The sequence below is a fragment of the Rissa tridactyla genome, chromosome 8 (genome assembly GCF_028500815.1).
Source record: "Rissa tridactyla isolate bRisTri1 chromosome 8, bRisTri1.patW.cur.20221130, whole genome shotgun sequence".
Classification (NCBI taxonomy): domain Eukaryota; kingdom Metazoa; phylum Chordata; class Aves; order Charadriiformes; family Laridae; genus Rissa; species Rissa tridactyla.
In genome coordinates, this window is record NC_071473.1 from 55,590,827 (window position 1) to 55,609,086 (window position 18,260).

General features: G+C 45.1%; 1 protein-coding gene across 1 annotated transcript in view; it reads left to right on the plus strand.

The window, feature by feature from the left end:
* TNNI3K (TNNI3 interacting kinase) overlaps window positions 1-18,260 on the plus strand; it is an 81,764-nt gene that overhangs the window by 40,789 nt on the left and 22,715 nt on the right. The window contains exons 18-20 of the mRNA XM_054212805.1: window positions 15,432-15,484; window positions 16,692-16,744; window positions 17,896-18,028. Coding sequence (XP_054068780.1) covers window positions 15,432-15,484; window positions 16,692-16,744; window positions 17,896-18,028 — 239 coding nt within the window. The remainder of the gene's footprint in view (window positions 1-15,431; window positions 15,485-16,691; window positions 16,745-17,895; window positions 18,029-18,260) is intronic.

The window sequence follows — 18,260 nt, forward strand, 5'->3', positions numbered from 1 at the left end:
GCTGATATTACAAACTTTAGTACATTAAATTGCAAGGAAAAGCTTGGCACTGGGCAGAGCTTTTCTACATTAACTTTTCTTTCTCAAAAAAAAAAAAAAAAAAAGCTGTTGATAGTGGCATGGCTTCACCAGTCCTAGAGGCTTTTGGAAATGTGACAGAAAAAAAATCTGTTTAGGCCAGACCTTCTTAGTGAGTGTCCAGTTTCTAAAGGATAAGGTGGATTCCCTAGGATTTACTGTGCAGAAAGCAACCTGGATCTTGACCTACAAAAAAAGACAGGCTGGAACTACGTCCTCTTACTACCTCTTTTTTTTTTTCCCTGGTGGTAGTTGACTGGAAGCGTCTCCATTGCCTTCCAGCCATGCCCACCAGCTATTCTCCTCCTTACAACCAACGTTCCCTTCTCCTCACCCCACACCCTGACTTCACACATCCTCCTCTTTCTCTCTGCATCCCCTTCACATACCTCATCCCTTCACAGCTTCCTTTTGGGCCACCGAAGCGCGGAGCTCAGAGGAAGATGCTTTCTTTTGAAGCTGCAGCTCTCCCTCAGTCGTGATGCCAGCCCAGAGCCCCGTCTCTGAGTGCTGCGGTCTGGGGAACTGTTTCAGGACAACAAAGATCCAAACCTTACGGTTCAGCTTTGCCTTGTCACTACTGGCTGTAAGAAAATTAGTTCTGCACTGAAGGATTTTAAATCATGTTTTCCACAAAAGAAAACCCAAAACAGCATCTCACTAGAGAGCCAAAAAGCATATCATTGCCTCACGGAACTCTTACCAGATCATATTTGTGAGGGTCAGAAGATAATTTGCTATAAGGACGTCAGTGCGGTTGATGTGTGGTGCTGAGAGTAGCTTAACTTCTGAAACTTTTCAGTGTGAGAGCAGAAGTCGTGTTTTCAGCACGAGTCCCAGTCAGCCCACAGGCATAATTACTAGATGAAAATCTCTACGACAGCTGAAGAGAAAGACCAAGAGTGAAATTCTGACCCTCTTGTGTTAAGTTTTGCTAGTGGCTTCACAGGAGCCTTACATTTTTTACCTTAAATTTTCACATAGCTTGTAACCCCCTTTGTGAGTTCTGAAATCTAATTCAATGCACATAATGCATTAAATAAATCTGCAATATGGCTTGACAGGACAGAGAAAAAATGAATGTTTCATGTCTCTACCCTGGAAAAAGGGTTATCCTTCCATTTTGAGAATAATTGGGAGTTTTATTTTGCTTTCCAGTCCTGGAAAAAGGAGTTCTGACAGCTATCAGCAACGGTGACATGTATCAGCTTATTACTGCTGATACCGCGGTGAAGGATTGCAGCCACAATGATTATAGCACTTTAATAAAAAAGGGACCATTTTAGTTTCAATTTAATTTAAGCCATAACAGCTGAACATGGTTGGACCAAACCTTTGAGCCAGTAACCTTCATTTGATGGCTCTAACTATCTGTGAAAGTTTCTGAGAGCCGGCTTAGGGAGAAAGATGAAAGAGAGGATGGAAGCCTGGTGGTAATGGGGATGGTGTCTGCAACTCCTCTTTGTTATAAAATCCCTTATGAAATCTTAAAATAGCAGTTGCCTTTCATTAAACCCGCAGTGTGTTAAAGGCAGAAGGATCTTTTCATGGCCCTGTTCTCTGGGAAAGGGACACGTGGAGAATGTGCTTTGCCCGTCTCTTGCCCCGCGAGGGAGAAGCCCGTGCATCTGGCAGGCCCGCAGAACTACTTGCTTTTGTAAAAGCCAGGATGATTACACACTTCGGATTCTTTTCTCGGTTTTTTCCTTCCATGGTTTCATGAAGAGAATGATGCTTGGCCTCACCATTTCAAACTGTGTCTCACCTTATCAGAAGACAATTAATTTCTGATTCTGCTGAACTCATTATTAACCTTCTGTCAGCTCAGATCAGGTTTCTCTTGCTGTATTTCTCAAAACAGAGGCTTAAGAGTTCCTTTCTCGTTGGCGGTTTTCAAATTTCCAAGTGCCATTGAGGCAATAATAGCGTTTGTGAGCTGTTCCTTCCAAGCCTTATTTCTGTGGGTTATATTTTTTACTTTAGAAAAGAAAAATTAGTAACTGTAGTGTTCACTGGTGGTACCAGACTGACAAAACCCTTCCAGAGACTACCTCCTGCTTTCACATAGGTCCATTCACTCAGCCCCAAGATGGGCATTTCGGCATTGTTTTGTCAGAAAGGCTTATGCATGCCACGGATAGATCGGGTGGAAGTGTCTGTTTATTCATTTCTTGGCTTCTCCACAAAACCTGTCAACTCAGGTCTTGACTATGTGTATCATCAAGTTGGGTTTATTCAAGGTCTAGACAATCCTTGAGCAGACTGAAGCTGAAGCTAGAGCTCGGTACATTTTATTCACATTGAGAAATGGTGATAATTTTTGTCCATACTGACAGAGGTCAAATTTGAACCAAGACCACAGAGAAGCCTGTAGTTTTGTTTGACTCGTGTGCCTACATTCAACCCAGGGTACAGCCTTCAAGAGTCTCTCTAGCCTTGCATTTGATTAATATTTTCATTTGACATCTGGTGGGGGTCTCAAAACAATTCCACATGTCATACTCAAATCACTTAAATATTTTGATGGAAAGTATCTATGGGAGCTAAAATCAGATTAGATATAAACTGAAGGAGTCATGGCTACATTGTATGAACCCACTACACTTTTATGATTAAATTTATCATCCCAAGGTTTGGGTTTAGGTGAAGCTAGAAATCTTGAAGACAGTGATTTGTGGGAGTCCTGGTTGGGAGACCTTAAATTTTTTCTGTCCTAAAAGCTATTATCTGGTGAAATTTGTGTTCCTCACTTGACTGTTCTTGCTCATATCTACAGCTCTAATATGGGCAAGTTACGCTTTTTTGTTGAGACCATCAATATTACTTTCATTTTCCCTTCATCATGTAAGCCATTGCCAACTTTTTCATTTCTTTTTTTCATATACTTTTCACTCTCCTGAATTTACTTGGATCAGTCAACATTTTGATAAATATCATGTGAGCACTGTTGTGTCCACATTCATACGCTTTTATGTTCTAATTTGCTCAGCCCTTCAAAAGCCACGTGCCGTGAAGGCATCGCGACTGCTGTATGAAAACCTTGATCTTCAGAGTAGCTGGAAGCTTTTCACTTAGCTAAAGGATTTTGTGAATCTCTCTCCACATTCCCAGTTTGTTTGAAAATCTCTGTTTGTGATGCTAATTTCTAAAAGCCTTGCTTTCTACTTGTTGCATGCAAGCGGTGTTTTTCTGCTTCCTCTTGTGTGGTCTTTCTGAAAATTAAATCAATTGCAATAGCTTCCTTGAATTAGCAAATCAATTTTCAATAGATTCGATGTACACTTTTCCTGCTAAATGACATTTTGCAATAGGCAAAAGATATTTTTCCTGCATGGTCACGATCTATATTCTTGTACTGCATCTTGGATATAGTACATCTTTCACTAGCAAACATTTAAATAGCAAGTATTTTGTCTTTCTCCCTAAGCTTGATTCTATCCAACTTTTATAGAGCTGTAAAAGATTGCAAATGTGGCAATAGCTTGCTTTTCCAGGTATTTTTAAAGGTTTCCTCTCTTGTGAAATTTCTGTACCAGGTACAGAACCTCCTCCTTTCTCTCGCAAGCGTGACAGTAATTGCACAGCGTCTTGCTCTTTCACTAGATACCCAGCTAGACTAGTTAAGTGCAGAAGTGGGGAGATGCTGTTCCAGCTCTTTTCAGCTTTTCCACTTGCAGCATCCATGGCAGATGTCTTCTCCCTGCAGCCATATGTATTTGCATTCTGTGATAGTATCACAGTGGTTTGACAAACAAACGAATTAGTGTGTAAAATCTCAGGATTTTCATTTTCTCCTAGAAAAAGTGATATTCACCACACTTCAGCCTATTTCTGAACTGCCTGGAAAAGTACAGCTGCTTCCTGAGCCGTGGATCTGTGAGGATAACAGAGCGGTGCAGTGGCCCTGCGCAGGGTGCAAGGGACCGCATCCCTCGGCAGAGCTGATCCCGCTCAGGGCCGCCGCGCTGCACAAACCTGCTCGCAGCAGCGGCTCCGTGGCTCTCGCTCCCCTAGTCCCCTCATTTAAAGGTATTTTAACTCCGCTTAGGCATGTAGGTCCTTCCCTGCTGATTAGAGTGTCACAGATCACAGAATCACGGAATTTTTCAGAGTTGGAAGGGACCTCTAGAGATATCCAGTCCCACTCCCCTGCTAAAGCAGGATTGCCTGGAGCACATGACTCAGGGCTGCATCCAGGCGGGCCTTAAAGTCTCCAGAGAAGGGGACTCCACACCCTCCCTGGGCAGCCTGTTCCAGGGCTCTGTCACCCTCACCGTGAAGAAGTTTTTTCTCATATTGATCGGAACTTCCTATGTTCCAGCTTGTGCCCGTTACCCCTCGTCCTGTCACGGGGAACCACTGAAAAGAGTCTAATTTGTGCTGCATCACTACCTCAGTGTTACCGACATCACAAAATCTTGACATACTTGAGTTGATCTTTCCAAATTGGGGTAAATGTAATGTTTTGCTTAGAACACAGACATTGAGTTCCTTTTTCACTTGGCTGCTGATTGTGCTTCATCTTGATCAAACGTAGAAACAAACAAAGAAAAATAATCAAAGCTTCGGTTTTATTAATTCCTGGTGTCTGTTCTTCACAAATTTGCCTTCCATTTTCCATTTTATGTACTTACTACAAAGTCTCTCCCAGCAAACTGAGATCCATAAAGCTTTTTCAAAGTTTGAAAGAAAAGCTTACATGTCCAGACATCCTTCTAGCATAATAATGAATTTTGATCCATTGTTATTGTTCTGTCACAATACATGAATTTTATTGAGCCCTTTTAGAGAGCCCAGAAATAAATGTTAGCTCTCCCGTACACCCTGAACTATAACGCTGGAACACGTTATATATACATATATACACATATACATATATATATATATATGTATAAGAGGAACCCTGAACACTCCTTCTTCACTGAGCATACCTTTACTTCTTTGAGTGGCGACTGGTGGAGCACTGCCTGCCAAAGCCAGGGCCCAGGAGAGAGGAGAATGCTGCCTTGTGTGGCGTGGAGACACGAGAGAGCGCCCCAGCTTCAGGACAGTGCGAAAGGGAATCCCAGCTGGGGCATCCTTCATGTTAGGAGGTTTTCTTTGGAGTGTTTCCTCTTATAAACCAAAACAAACAGCAAATCAAAACCAAACCAAACTCCAAAAAACCCAACCATGGAGTACCCGAGTCTTCATGTCAACCACATCCTCCTCTGGTCAGCTGTCTTCCCTTTGCTGTGTCTCCCTACAAAGATGAGGGGTATGTGACCACCCGTTGAAACAATGCCTTCCAGGTTTGGTCACAGCCACATATTTACCTGGGATAAAAATGAGTGAAGTGTTCAGAACAGTAGAAGGGGTAAGGAGGAGCAGTCCCATTCCCTACAGCCACGCGAGGGAGAAGCAGCCTCCGTCGCTGGCTGGCGTATGTTCCCAGGATCCGACGGGGAGCTGGCAGGAGAGAACGGAAGAGAGGGAAGGTCAAGAGGCGGTGTCCTGGCTGGAGGAATATATGACCCTGTTATGGATGGTAGGAAGGCGAAGAGCTGCTTTGGAGATGCGTCAGACGTGCCTCCCACCGGCGCCGGCAGGCAGGCTGCGTGCTGCGGCTGCGTAAAGGCAGAGCACGCTGAACACAGCATTGTACCCACACGCACATGGCCCCTGCGCCGGCCCCTCTCCACAGGGGCAAGAACATCTGTCTGCATCTGCTCGGAGAGGCACTGCCTCCATGGGCCTGGGTGTCCCCGGCTCAGTCACGTCCTCTATCTCGGTCCTGCGCGCAGCTGAGACATCGTCACTCAGCTCGGCCTTAGCTCAGCGTCTTGAGAAATTACATTTCTGTTTATGGCGCGCCGGTCTTCTAGGGTTTATATTTCTGTAAACAGAAGAGAGAGCAGGGAATCGTAGCAAGGGTGTTAAGTCAGGATGTGTTGAGTTAAACTATTAAAGCTGTATCTCTGCACCTGCACAAGCACCACAGTTGGAGAGGTGTTGAAAAGCTCCACTTGCAGGGAGCTCGGCAGAACCCCGTACGTGAGCCACAGGACAGGCTCTGGCTCGTGGTTTCTTTAGCCTGCTTCCTCTGTGACACACGGTCCGGTAACACGTGATTCAGAAACGCTGCTCAGGGTTCGGAGGGGCAGCACAGAAATATTTTTACCTGTTTTGAAAGCCAGACTCTTTAATGTGAAGGCCGTTCTGCTCACATGTATATGCTTTTGCAGAAAAAAAGTCAATATTACAAGAAAAGTAATTTGGACGCTGATGAAATCAATAAGTACTATGGCTCACATCAGGAGTTTGTATAGAGTAATATCGCCTGGAATCAATGCCCGTTGCAGGATACAGCCATTTATAATTCCTCGCTGATGTTGCAATGATCCACTGCGAGGTTAAGAATGAAGGATCTCAGAAGCTGTAAACAGAGCGAAGTGAATCAGACCACCTTTTAGGCTAACCAGTAGCTATCCTTACTTGAAAACTATCACCCTTATTTTTTGCAATTTACTGACCTCAAACTATGGTTTCCCAAACCTCATAGCTTAGAGTTCAGCTTCTTTTCTAAAAAACCTTCAATTGAGAGTGTCACGTTGACACTCTCGTGATCTGAAGTAATTCTGAGGACTGGAAAACAAACTTAGATTCAAAATAGTCTGTTTCTGCGCAGCCAGGAATGAAAGCACATCATTTTTCTCATATGGGGGGTATTTTTCAAACACTGTGCTTAGTCTCTTGTTCATCCTGCTCTGCAGATAATAAAACCGAAAAGAATTATTTTAGTCATCGCTCAGTGAGATGGTATGTGAGTCAACAAGCCCAGTCCTCTGCTGTTGGAACCAACCGTTTCAGAGTCTGGTACGTGGAATGTGGGCTGTAACTTTGGTTGACTGGTGCAGACGTTTCAGCTGGAACACCACTACGTATTCAAGACGTTAATGAATAGATAATCTATGAATCTTTTCATAGCTTACCTTCACTTTAAAAGTCACAAGTGCCCTAGATCTACCAACACCTATTGACTGACCTCCTCACCTTCTCTTGGATTGTCACAGGACTTTTATTCTCTTAATGTAAAGCAGGTGCCTTCCCAAACCGCTGCGTTCTCTCTCTTTAGGCAAGCTTTGTGGGTTTTGTCCTAGCGATGACAGTGTAGGTGCTCACCTTAGATTTTAGCCACTGTAAACCCTAATTCCAATTTTGAAGTCAGTGTTGTGAGTATGGCTTATGTCCCACTCCTTAGTGACCTCAATTTTGTTATATTAAATAAATGTTACGTGTTTGTGTTCAGCTTTCCAAATTAGAAACAACTCCGTCAAACCTTGTGAACATGAGTCACGCCAGGAGTTTCCCCAGGCCTGTAGTTCGGGTGGATGGCAATGTCAAAATACTGCAGTCCTAAGAATGCAACTGTCTGTCTTTATGGTGCATAAGAAAGCTGTGGCACGGAACACCTCAAGCAGTAGTGCAGAGACTGCACCGGGATTCTCTGTCACTGACTGCATCCTCTCACTTCTGAGAAACACCTCTGAAGTCACTGGCCTGGCTTTTCCAGCCTGCAGAACCGAGAGAGAGAAGCCGGTTCTTTGTGGTTGGTTAGCCACCTTCTGCAAAAGTGCTACTCTGGCACGAAAAGAAGAGTCTTTCTATAGCCAGTTCTGAGCACGAGCAACTATGAAGTATTTGTGTGTGGGGAGGGAACACTTGGGTTCTGATAACTGTACGCTGTCAACTCTGTCAACGTTGTGGTAAAATGGCACATGGTTGTCTATGCTCAGTACAGTATGAAGACGAAGAGGAGCGGGAAATAAGTGCATTCAAAAGGCATTTATGGATCCACAGACGCAAAAGCCCACATATGTATAAATATGCATACAGGTGTTTACTCACTGCTTGGGTAATTAATGAATTCCCTTCGCAGATCCCTCTGTAGTTGGTTGCATAAAGAGCTGCTTGCACGCTGAGAGATCGGCGGGAGGCCACTGGAAAGCTGCAGTTAAAAACATCATAGAACAGTTCAGCTGGGAGGGACCTCCAAGATCATCTAGTCCAAAACCTTCCCCGAAGTTGGACTGACCTCAAAATGAAATGCCTATATGGAATCTAACACCAGTATACGAAGCTGGCTTCAAACCTTATCTCTGGCAGAGTATTTCATTTCATACGGCAAAACCTACCAGTAGATTAGACCGAGCCCCTTACAAAACACAGAAGAGGAGACATTTTGGACTAGATTCAATTTTGGTCATTGTGATTGACAGAGCTTCAATCCTTTGCCTCTCTACCCCTCCATAAAGCAGTACCGCAGAAGAGGAAGGGCTGCTGCCAACAGCTGTAATTTCAAGTTCCGTGGTCCAGTCAAAAGCCATGAAATGGGGACTGGTGTTAGGAGAAAGAGAGATTTTCAAGATTAAGATTTTGAAGATTCACTAATCCGTGTTTGCACTGTCGCAGTGCCGGTAAAAGCAGTAGTGTCTCCTAAATGACCAGGGAACCTGTCTGTCTGAGAGATGGGACCAAGACTGTCAAAGAAACTGATCTGATTTAATGCTCTCTGCCATTCGCTGGGGATTAAAAGACTGAGAGGGGAAAAGGGATCTCTCCTTTTTTTCTGTCTTTCTTGTACCTTTTTTGGTCTCTTAAGGATTGGGCACATAAAAAATAAAATAAGATTTTTTCAAAAGGGATGTATACCTGATAAAGCCTATTAATCCCAAATGGTTTAGTTCCACAACAGACTGACAAGCACAAGAAAGACACAAAACTATCGTAGTTTGTAGTGCTATGTAAGGGAACAGAGTCAGCAGAAAGCAAGCATTATCCCCTCCAACATTTCCCATGCTCTCTGACCGTTTGCTCTTTTTCTCTATACTTTTGGCAAAGTAAATACAATTTGAAGTATCTCTTCAGAATTAACATTGGCATTTAAGCTAAAACAAGTGCTGCCAGAGGGTATAATTGATCCATATCACAGAGACCCACAATGGGAGAAAATTCAGAGATAAAGCGAGATGCTCCCAAACCGTGCGTTGCATCCCCCTCTAGCGACCAGCCTGCATGTGAACCGCGGCCGGGCTGGCGGAACCTGCCCTCTGGAGCATTTCCTACCGGAGAAGTTACGGTTTGCTTTGGTTTTCAGTAAGGCACGAAGTTCATGGCATTCTTCCTGGGGATTATCAAAAATCTTCCTTTGTACACGCAGTTATTTGATAGGTGAAGAATGCAGGCTCCTAGAATTTATCGTCATTTATAATGTAGGCCAGCTTAGAGGATATATTCAGAATGGAATGCTTCGGTCAAGTTATTTAGTTACTTACAGGGGCAAAAAATCTCTTTTTATTTGCACAGCACACTATGAAATGCCCGCTTTCCATCTTAATTCAGGGCAAAATCAGAAGTTGCAATCTTGAAAAGTTCTGGAAACACCTGGGCTTATTCCCCAACCCACTGTACTAAATGAGTTTATTTCCAAGACCTTTGAGGCTTAATTTTTCTTGGGACATTAACCTACTTTCTGTCTGTACATTATCAAGTTTCTGCAAATGCCTCCATCCCAGCGTCCTTTTGTTAATAATTCTAACGCTTAAGCATACGGATCTTAAGGATAAATCTGAGTGTGTAGCAGAAAATCAGCAAGTCCTTGAGCTTCTCGTCCCTCTTGTGCTCTTGTTTTCTTTTTAGGTAGTTGTGTTGAGATAATGGGGTTTGAGGAGATGACACAAAATGTCTGGAGTATTATAAAATAGGCGTAAGTAGAAGATTGCCTGAAAGGCTGTGTATGCATTCCGCATGGGCTCTTTAGACTTTGCGAACACGGTCGATTAGAGGAATTCTGTTTTGCAGGTCGTTGTGGTGACACGGCATTTGCACATTAATTCTGAGTTACAAATTTAAGGCATGTGCTGGGCACATGCAGGCTAAAAGCCGTCCAGAGAGGGCTCCGTTTTAGTAGTGTGGGTTGTGTCGTAGCCGTTTAGAAGATGATGCCAGTACTGTCCAACAGCCTTCTGGCTCCTTCAGCATCAGAGCAAAGTAGCTGTCTCACCAGTGAGGAGCACATCTTTTCTTCCAAAACATGTGATTTGGTTCAGCCACAATTCTTACACCGAAGCAAGAATTTAGAGTCGAATGTCCTGTGTTACGAGGGAGTTCAGATCAGATCAACGCTGTAGTCCCTAAAGGCCGTTGCTGATTTGTTCCGTTGTCTTTTTCTGAAATCCTCATCCTGCCTTGTTTTAAATGTCACATTGTAAATTGGCTTCTGTCATTTCTCTCGGCGAGTTTATTCTGGAGAAAAACCCTGACTCCAAGTGAAAAATTAATATTAGTTAGTTGCGTTTGATTAATTAAATTATCAATAACCCTGTGGTTCTGAAGTTATACATTAACACTGATTATGCCCCCATCATGACCAACAGGTCTACTTATGTCTAGCACAGGCAGGCCAGGAGTAGAAATAAGAAGTGGTAGAAATTTTTTTAGCATCTTTTTTTCTTTTGTGGTAGATTTTTCTTTTAACTTCCACAGCTGGCCTTTGGCAAATCACAGCTCGGCCCAGATTTACATTTGCTATGAGCTACAAACTGCTGAAATAGGAATACCAATGGGGTAACTGTTTCTTAACACTTCTACCACCAGAAGAAGCTATCTGAAGCTTCCAAATAAAGTTATGTCTTAGCTATTAGGTGCTACATCAAGCTGTTTTGCCAGAGATCTGGACTCTGGCAAACAAGCCCCTCCAGGCTGACTTGGGAAAGCAGTGAGTGGGCTGCAATTTGCCCCTCAGATCTGAGCTCAAAAACGAGCAGAAACACTGCCAAGAATTACCCTGCCCTGCTGCCGACCTCCACGAGTCCCGATGCTCCCTAAGCTAATAGACATGCGGCCGAAGCAAGACGCGGCCGCGCTCAGAGACCGATCCTCGCTTCCAGATCTCGTTAGCAGCCAGCTTTCTGCACTGGGACGAGAGTGCAGAGGAAAGAGCGGGACGGGCGGTGGTGGGGACTGCTGGTTGAACCGGAGAGCAGGCAGTGTGAAGACTATCAGTAACAAACACTCCCTCACCCAAACTGGAAACCAAAATTCCCACTGTGGCCAATCATGTTTGTGCATTTTAGTGTTCCTTTTCTTAATTTTTCAGGAAATAAATGCACAGCAAATTCTGTATCCCTGGTGAGTGGCACATAAAACTCTGTGGAATAATGGCACAGGATGCTGCTTCTGCAGTCTGCTCCACCAGTGAGCAGAGTTCGCTGCATACCCGGCCAGACCGTCTGGACTTCTTTGCCCAAACTAGAGCCACAGATATGGCTGCACTTCAGAGGTGCCCAGCTCCGTCCCCATGTATTAACCCCCCTGGAAGCCAATGCACATGCACCTGAGCATGCAGAAAGGGGGTTGTGCTGTTGCAGCTTCTTGAATGCACTGTGAGAAATGGGCTCTCGCTGCCTCCCCGTCCCGTCAGCCTGGGATGGCCTCCAGCGGTGAGGTGCAGCGATCGCAGGCGTGAGCGGTGCAGCTTCCCACTGCCCAAATCAATGGAACCGAATCCTGTCTGTCCCCTTGCCCTCATGAGACTCCTTCATTCAGGCAGTCACCCTGACTCAGGACCCCGTCCTTCTTGCCTGGCCTCTGCCCCCAGAGAGATCAGGAACCGGGAGAGCTGGCAGGAGGCTGGGTCAGTCAGAAGATAGGCAGAAAGTGGCAGGGTGGTGACATGGTTTTTCTGTGTCCTTTACTGCCTTATTATCCAGTTTACGTCCAATGCCAGGCTCTCGTCGGGAGTGCTGTGCCAGTGCTTCTGGGGGGCTAGAGACCAGGTTTTGTCTGATGCACCCCCCAAGTGTGGGGACACATTCCCCCAGCATGTCCTGTCTGGCTGTGTGACCAACGAGAGTGTGCAGCCGCTCACCAGTGGCAGGAGGTTGTCCCAGTCCTCAGCCTGGGCGCTGGCTCAGCCGTGCTGTTGGGCTGCCCGTGGGTCTCCTCGCAGAGGCAGAGGCTGCTGGGGGACGGGTCGGGTGGCTGGAGGGACAGAGTGGGCAGCCCTGTGTGCTCCTCCCTCTCCCGGCACCGCAGCTCACTCCTCACGGCCTTGGAGCTGGGGTGCGGGGGACAGGACTGATGGCTGAGGATTCGCAAGTTCAGAGGAACTGACTCTTGAACCCAGTGTGCGTTGGGTCATGGCAACTTCACCTGAATGTCTTGCCGCCTGGAGGGGAAGAAGATGCCCTCAGAAGAAGGTGCCCTCAGAAGGTGCTCTCAGAAGATGCCCTCAGAAGGTGCCCTCTGAAGAAGGTGCCCTCCAAAATCCAGAGTACCTTTCTGGTTGGCAATGGCCATGCAACTGCCAAGTGATGCTGGAGAAGTGAGGCTCTTGAGCGATGAGTTTCAATCAAGGTGCAATACTTGCAGTGACTTTAGAGAAGCCTCTGTTTTAAGCTCTATATATTGCTCTGAGGAAGAAATTCTTCCTCCTCATTGAAAACAGAAGTTGGGTACTCGTAAATGGCAGCCGCCTTAGAGCACAGCTCACACATCCGCTGCCCCACTGCACGGGCTGGAATAGTGCCACAGCTCTACGTGCTGAGATTCTCCAACTGCCGAGGTATGGATAGACGGAGACCCGTTGATCCTGCGACTGGTTCCAAGTCCCCTGGTATATTAGTTGAACTGAAGTCTCCCTGGAAATGCCAAATACATAGGGATGGCGTTTTCCCACTGTAAGTTCCTACACAGCCAGAATTTCTTCTTATTTCCATTCTGCTTAAGCAGTAAAGTTAATGGAGACTCACCCTCGGTATTTTGATTTCTATCAGCACATATTGTTTCAAACATTAATTTCCAAGTCAACAGAAGGCATTTCTAAATGCTGACCCCATGTGAAAGATCCCCGAGCTCGTTGCAGGTGAGCTGGTACCGCCACACCAAACGCAGACCCGTACCCGGCGTGAGAAGACCGATCCCGGGCTAAACACATTGGTGTGTGTCATGACACTCTGCCCAGAGGACTTATCCCTGCCCCGAGGGTGTTCAGGTTGAGCATCCCCCAGAGCAGATATTCTGCTTGCAGGGCTGGGAGCTTGTGTCTGCTTCACTCGCATTCGATCTACTCTGAATCTCCAGAATTCAGGAGTTGGTACTTTTCTCACCTGCATCATCTAGTCTTTTATCTTTCAGTCCAACTCCGAGAATAAAGTGCCCCCGAATGAGAATTCATTGTTTTCCAAGGGCAATGTTACTTTTTTCTCTTGTTTGAAGCTATCAAGGTGAAAATGTGTAATAAGTGCCCATTTGGTTCTGATCTAATCTGAGTATCTTCCTTTTCACGGTTTCGGTGTTAGAAATACTCCATTTTGCTTTGGTTTGCTTATTTGCAGCTCTCCTGCCTACCTGCTCACAAGATGACACTTTTATAAAATGGATACGAAATATTTATAGTCTTATGTAGAAATCTTTTTGTAGTTATTTTGTTCATACTTGGAAGCTTACTTTGCAAAATGCTCTGATTACCAGAAAGGCTGCATACATAGGTTTCCTCCCAGGCGTTATCCATATCCTTCACCATCTTTGAACAAATAATATGTAAATAAAGCTGAATTTTCTTCGCATTACCTTCAATAAGTGGGTTTAAACCACCACACAAATCTCATAATTCCCCTCTCTGATTCTAGTAGATTTAGGACAAATCCAGTAGATTTAACTTTAAGCCTCCAAATACCTCTGCTGACAGTCTAAGGTAAAGTTCTGGTTACCCAATCCTTTAAATTCATGGAGACCTGCAGTTGCTATGGTTTCAGAGATTCCACAGAAATCAAAACACTTTGATAGGTGTCAGTACAAGTAATTATCTTTGAGAAATGATTTCGCTGATCTCTGGATGTCCTGACAGAGATTGCCCCATACGTGTGCTGACCAAACAGGAATTTTCCTGCATTTATTCCTTTCTTCCTAACTCCAGAAACTGCCTGGGGCAAAGATGAAGACCTTATATTGAAATAAAAATCCAATATGTATGTACAACATGAATATCCCATTTTCCTGGGATTTCTTGCTCTCTGCAGTTCGGTTAGAGACGTGACCGTGAGCCCCCCCCGGCCTCTCCCATGCTGCGCAGCGTTCCCGTGCGGAATCCTGCTGGGTGGAACCACAGCTCCGGCCACAGGCATCAGCCAGCGCCCCAGATCGTTTCTTGCTTCTGTTCATAGTTGCAGCCACCAGTCTCCAGGGTTGCTGCTTTCATCAGAGGGAGCTTTGGAAGGAGATGCCACCACGAGGTTCCACTACCACAGTCAAAATGCGATTTTTGCAAGTGTAATTTTTAAGGATAAATGGACAATGTGGTTCTTTTGATGTCCAGTAATGAAGCGTACTTTATGCTTGCGATTACACCCATCAATCAGTGACAAGGAATGTGCATTTCAGGGACAACAAGGTGAACAGTAAATATTCATTAAGCGCTCCTGACTTATTAAGCAGATGGCAATCCCGCACGTTGTCGGGGGCTCGGCTGAGGTCCGGCGTAAGTTCGCACACACCACCCGCTGGACTCCGCTGGCTCTCAGGGGCGTCATCCGAAGGGACGCCGTGGAGCTGGACAGGAGTGGAGGCAGGGCTGAAGCCGAACCTCTGGCCACCGACAAACCTCCATGAGCGCCCGCAGGGAGGAGCTTTCATCCTAGGCGCTGAGATAAGCTACAGGATGAACGAGCTGTCTTCTTTTCGTAAACAAAGGGAGATAGTCTGAGAAATAAAGTACCTTTGTCTCATGAAAGTATCATTTGCATTATTAACTGTGGTTATTAAATTGAAGAGGATTTACCATTGTATCATCATTTTTTTCCCCAGCCTAATGGATTTCTTATGGCTTCCAGTGATCCATTCTATATGGACTCTTCAGATCGGTTCCTTCCCTTCTATATGTCAGCATAAATCAGGAATTACCGCTGTGAACTTACATAAGCCTTAAAAGAGAAAAGAATCAGTCTCTGCAATTTTATATAAAGGCCATCACTATGTTTATATTCGAATACCTTCTTTTTCGCTTCATCACTGTGATTCAGTGCACATATTGAATAAAGCTGGTGTACTTGATCTATAACTAATTACAGAAATTGTTTTGCTCTACTATTGATTAGAAGCTGACATTCTCATTTGTGAAGCTGCTTCTCAGAGTTAATCTGTACTTTATAACAATAATTCTGAGCTGTAGCTAAAAGCAGTTTATCTATAGACGTTTATCTACTTAAGCAGGTGATTTGAACTCCTTGAGATTTTAGCTATGAACCAAAAACTGTAAAATTTTCACCATCTTTAAGACACTATTAAACAATTATCTATAATATTTTTTTCTGCAGTCACAACATTCTCCTGTACGAGGATGGCCATGCAGTTGTTGCTGATTTCGGAGGTAGGGAATTTTTGTGAAACATTTATAAATTAACCTCTAATTCTCTAAAACTAAACCTGTGCTGACTGAGAAAATGCTGAGGAGGTTGCTCTTCGTTTTGTTATCATGAGAGGGCACAAAAGGCTCTAGGGCTGAGAACCGCCCTGGGGTTGGTCTCCTCTGGGTTGGAGGTGCCGTGCAGTAGCCCGGCGGTCAGCTGAGGCGGCCGCCCAGGTGACAGCGAGCTGGGCGCATCCCGGTTTGAGTGAGTTCTAGTGGTGGGTTGGAGGAAGAAGTTGAGTGAAAATGCCTGTAAGAGAAGATGCGCGCCCCGCTTTGATGGCAAGCGCTCAGGATCTGCGGACGGTGTTACTGTGCAAGGCTGCCTGGTGGAAGCCCAGCCCCGTGGTGATAGGACAGGTTTCTTCCATTTTAGGTAGAAGAGCAGAATGTAGCTCATTATTTGAGCTATGGACCTTAGTAACTTTGTGTTCAAACTTAGACTAGGTTGTACTTTACGAATCTGTATTTCGTGCATTGTCTTGGCGTTTAGCAGTCAAGCTCCACGGGAATGCGTTCTGCCTGGTGCAAGGGTGCAGTTCAGGGCTCGGACCCAGCTCCTCAGGAGCTACGTGACTTAAGGCATGGCCAGTGTCACTGCACGCTATCACCACGATGCGATCAGCAGAGGCGCGTGGACATCAGGCGCATGCTTAAGTGTCTTTCTGGTATGTCAGAGGTGCCCAAGTCCTGCCTGGGGACTTATTTATGTATCACAACGTGTGCGTATACCACCGTCACTGTATTCGTGCAAGATCTCGTCACTTCTGGGTGGGCTGCGTTTCTGGCATTAAGACTGACAGGCTTCTGTGGCATCGCATTTTAATGCAGGGCTCAGTGAGCGTTAGTTGTGAATCTGTTGTATTCACCAGTACAAATCACCGTGAGGTCACAGATCCTGCGCTGGGTCCTCAGCTGCTGTAAACTGCTCTTAGCGTCGGTGGAGCTTGGTAGATTTGTGCCAGTGCTGAATTCGGTGTGCAGGCTTCGGAAGCCTTGTTCTTCGTACACCTCCCTGCTGGAAAACAGCTGTCACAGTTCTCCTGGACTCTCAAAACCCCAGAGTTATTAAAAGAAAAAAAAACAACTTTACCAAGACTTTTGTATAAGGTGGCTATCTGTATTGGCTTGACAGTAATTTTTTTTGTTGTTGTTCTGTGTATTTCAGAATCTAGATTTTTGCAGTCTCTGGATGAAGACAACATGACAAAACAACCTGGGGTTTGTCTCTTGCTTTGTTCCACACAATCAGTATAAAACACACAGTTTAGGAGAAAATTTCATTAGAAATATTTGTGTTGGAAAAGATGAACTGGTATACTATGTTATCTCTCTTAATGTTTCTTTGTGGGTTGTTTTGTTATATAGTATCTGCAACAGAAAATAATGCTTTATAAGGTTGTCTTTGGAGCTCTGTTGTCCCCAAAATCCTTAGTAAAGTGTCATTTTTTCAATCCACCCTTCCCCACTCACATACGTGTGTTGCTGGCAGGTGGTTCCTGTTTCTAACAGGGAGTTAGTTGTTCCACACTGATTTTCTCTCAGAGGTCCCTTCTCCTTCGCAAGGCTATTGCTTACAGAGTCACCTCTGCAAGACAGCGTTGTTGTCTTCATCAGTTTTGGTCCAGATGCGTTCTGTGTGTCGCTCCGTGGCCATGCAAGTTTGCACCCCCATAATGGCTAATTGGGGAATGGGCAGGTGAAGCTAAACCCAGGCTTTGGCAATCATCTTTTTAACCAATTGTAATTGCCACTCCCTGTGAGAGGAGCGAGTGCTGCTGCTGCAGCCCTGGCTCCCGCCAGGGTTTGGTGACGTCCCGCTCAGAAGGGCTGTCTGTAAAGGATGTAGATTAAGTTACTGAGGTGCAGGGAATCTGCAAAAGCCCCCAAACTCATCGCCCCAGTGTGAGGCATCCCCTGTGGAGCAGCCTCACAACTGGGCTTCTGCAGGCAGTGGTGAGATCCCAGGAGAGAAGGCACCAGCCCAATGCAGTTGTCATCAGTTTGTCCCTCTAGCAGCTGGAGCAGCAGGAAATTGGTGTTACACGGCATGCTCAGACCTCACGGTGTGGGCTCCAGGCTCCGAGGCTGGGTGCTCTGCTTTGCTTCTAGCACTGCTCCCATGCTTAAAGCCGGAGCAGTCTGGCCTTACGGGGTTGAGACAGCCACCGTGCTAGTGCTGTTGTGTATAGTGTGCAATAATATAGTGCTTAGATTTTGCAAGCTAGGTGAAATTTTTTCCTTGCAAACTTAGCAGTTATTTATGGGGCAAGGAGGCAATGGAGGCAAGGAAATAAGAAAAGAAAGGAAAACAAGATGCATATATGAGGAAGTAAATGCTTAATGAATTATTGATGTTTCCTGGTGTGCAGAACCTGCGCTGGATGGCCCCTGAGGTGTTCACCCAGTGCACAAGATACACCATAAAAGCCGATGTTTTCAGCTATGCTTTGTGCCTCTGGGAGCTCTTAACAGGTGAAATTCCATTTGCTCACCTGAAACCAGGTAAGATGCTTAATGGATTAATATTTACATTTCTTTGAACTAGAGAAGTAGATACACTGTATAATATTAACCAATATTTTGCTGTTAAGTGCTAAGATTATGCTTTCAGTGAAAAGCACGGAACTATCCCACTACAGTTCCATCTATTACTCACTACAGATCTACTTAACTTACCATTCCTTATCCAGTTCTGGGATTATGAACAAGTCACTCGAATTGTAGCCCTTTAGTC